The sequence below is a fragment of the Castor canadensis genome, chromosome 2, assembly GCF_047511655.1.
Source record: "Castor canadensis chromosome 2, mCasCan1.hap1v2, whole genome shotgun sequence".
NCBI lineage: Eukaryota > Metazoa > Chordata > Mammalia > Rodentia > Castoridae > Castor > Castor canadensis.
This window is the reverse complement of record NC_133387.1, coordinates 124,339,342-124,341,731: the sequence shown is the minus strand read 5'-3', so window position 1 is coordinate 124,341,731 and position 2,390 is coordinate 124,339,342. Positions and strand designations below refer to the sequence as shown.

Sequence of the window (2,390 nt, the reverse complement as noted above, 5' to 3'; positions counted from 1 at the left end):
GGGGTAGAGGAGAAGTAAGCAGGGGAAATGAGTGCGTAAATATGGTCAAAGTCCATCATACACCTGTTTGAAAATGTAATAATGAGACCCACTAATAAAGTATGTCCTGGCTTTGGTAACTATGTTTTATTACCCCATTTCATGTAATTTTAAATTCATTGGCATAAAGCTGTATGCAATGTCATGTTATACCTGTAAGGGTGCAGCATCCCTTGAGTGCTCTCCTTTTCACTCCTGGTTTTGAATGTTTGTGCCCATTCTTGCTGTTCTATTTCTTTCCCTGTATACTTTACAATTTACACACACATATGTTATATATATGTATATATTATATTTTATATATTTTAATGTGTTACAGATGTGTGGGAATGTGTGCATGTGTGTGGGGGTGTATGTGTGAGATATCTGTTGTCAGATGAGGGTTTTGTTAGAAAGCAGGAAACTTTTTGTGTACACAGTGCATTACCACATGTTATCTGAAGTCTGCAGAGAATGAATGGTCAGTTGCACTGTTGTTGTTGGTGGGTTCTCTTTGGCTTTCTTTGCATGAATCTAAATTTCTTTTGCTTTGGAAAAATGCATGCCTTTCCTGAACATTTATACATGTTATTTCTTCATGCAAGATACACTAAAATTGTAAAAATTATTTGTTAACTAAGAAAATATGTATCAAAGGGTTGTCAACACTTCTTCCTGCATACTTAAGGAAGAAGTCAAGGGAAACTCTGCAAGTACTTGAATAGTCAAGACTCAAAACCTGACAGTGATTATGTCATGGAAAACAAAGCAGCCTTACTGTGCTTAGATTCATTATCATTTTTCTATGTGGATGGAGACCATGCAAATATCTTCAGTATGCTTTCTAGGTAATTTAGATATGTGATGCTGTATTTTTTAAAATGGGAATAATGATGATTAATTCAAGTGAGTATGTAAACAGTAAATAGAATGTCACATACAAGTTAGCAACATAGGTAGTGTATAATGAATTGTGGCAATTATTACTTTTGGCATCTTCATTATTACCATCTTACAATCTTTGATCATGCACAAAGGAATTTTACTGAGTATTGTGCTTTCTAGTGGTAAAGATATAAATATTAGATTTTAAAACATATTTTCATAATAGAAAATATATAAACTGTATATCTGTGGTCACTGAACGTTTGCAGAAATAAATGAGTCATACATACAGTTAAATTTGTAAGTCAAAATGTGGCCAAACTTGGGTGCCTCAGTGGATTATCTGATTTCATGAGATATCTAACAATTATTACTTGTATTCACATAGTGATTTATCAATTTCTTTATGCAATTCTTAATATCTTTATTTCTCAGTGTGTAAATGGCTGGATTTAGGAGAAGTATGATCACTGTGTAAAACATAGCAAGAAACTTGTCCACCCAAGTGATGCTGACAAGCCACAAATAGATGAAAATGCAGGGTCCAAAGAACAGCACTACCACTATGATGTGGGATGTGCAAGTAGAGAATGCTTTTGATGCATTATCTGTAGAGTGAAGGTAGACAGTTAATAGGATGTAAGTATAGGAGATCAGCAAGAGAATGAAGCAAGTTGTTGTTAAAACACCACCGTCAACATTTCTCTCTACTCCCAAGGTATCAGTATCCATGCAGGCTAATTTTATCACGAAAGGGATATCACAGAAAAAGTTGTTCACTACTCTGGGCCCACAAAAGGGAAGTTCCAGTATCATGAGCAGTTGACTCATCACATGTAAAAAGCTAATGACCCATGATATCAAAACTAGTCCAATGCACTTCTCTCTGTCCATGATGCTGCTGTAATGGAGTGGCTTACAGATGGCTACATAACAGTCATAGGCCATTGTCCCTGCAAAGAAATGCACACAGAGGATCTGGATCATACAGCTCCCAAAGGAAATGGTCCTATTGTCCTGTAGGAGGTCGATGGTCAGCTTAGGGGTGGTCACTGAGGAAAGGCAGAAGTCAACAAATGAGAGATTAGCTAACAAGAAGTACATGGGAGAGTGGAGATGGTGATAAGTGATGATCACTACCACAACAAAAACGTTGCTCACCATGGTCATCATGTAGATTGTAGAAAATGGCAGGAAGAGAAAGATCTGTAGTTCTTTTGAGGTGCAAAGTCCCTGAAAAATAAACTCAGACACCACCAACTGGTTTGCTTCTTCCTTCCAGTACACTATGTTCTAACAATATATAAAGAAAAAGAGGTGAACTGAGAACTCCTGGAATAGAAAGTAGAACTAAATGTTTAGGTTCCAAGAACCAAAACAGTTCCTCTATTCTGTTCCATTTGTCTTCATGTCTGTTTTTGTGCCAGTACCATGCTTTTTTTATTGTTATTGCTTTGTAATATAGTTTGAAGTCAGGTATCGTGATA

General features: G+C 36.2%; 1 protein-coding gene across 1 annotated transcript; it reads right to left on the bottom strand.

The window, feature by feature from the left end:
- Positions 1–1,263: 1,263 nt before the first annotated feature.
- On the bottom strand, positions 1,264–2,073 carry LOC109678144 (olfactory receptor 4L1-like). Its single transcript, XM_020153808.2, has one exon. The coding sequence runs from the start codon at positions 2,071–2,073 to the stop codon at positions 1,264–1,266; it is 810 nt and encodes a 269-aa protein (XP_020009397.2).
- Between the last annotated feature and the right edge of the window lie 317 nt (positions 2,074–2,390).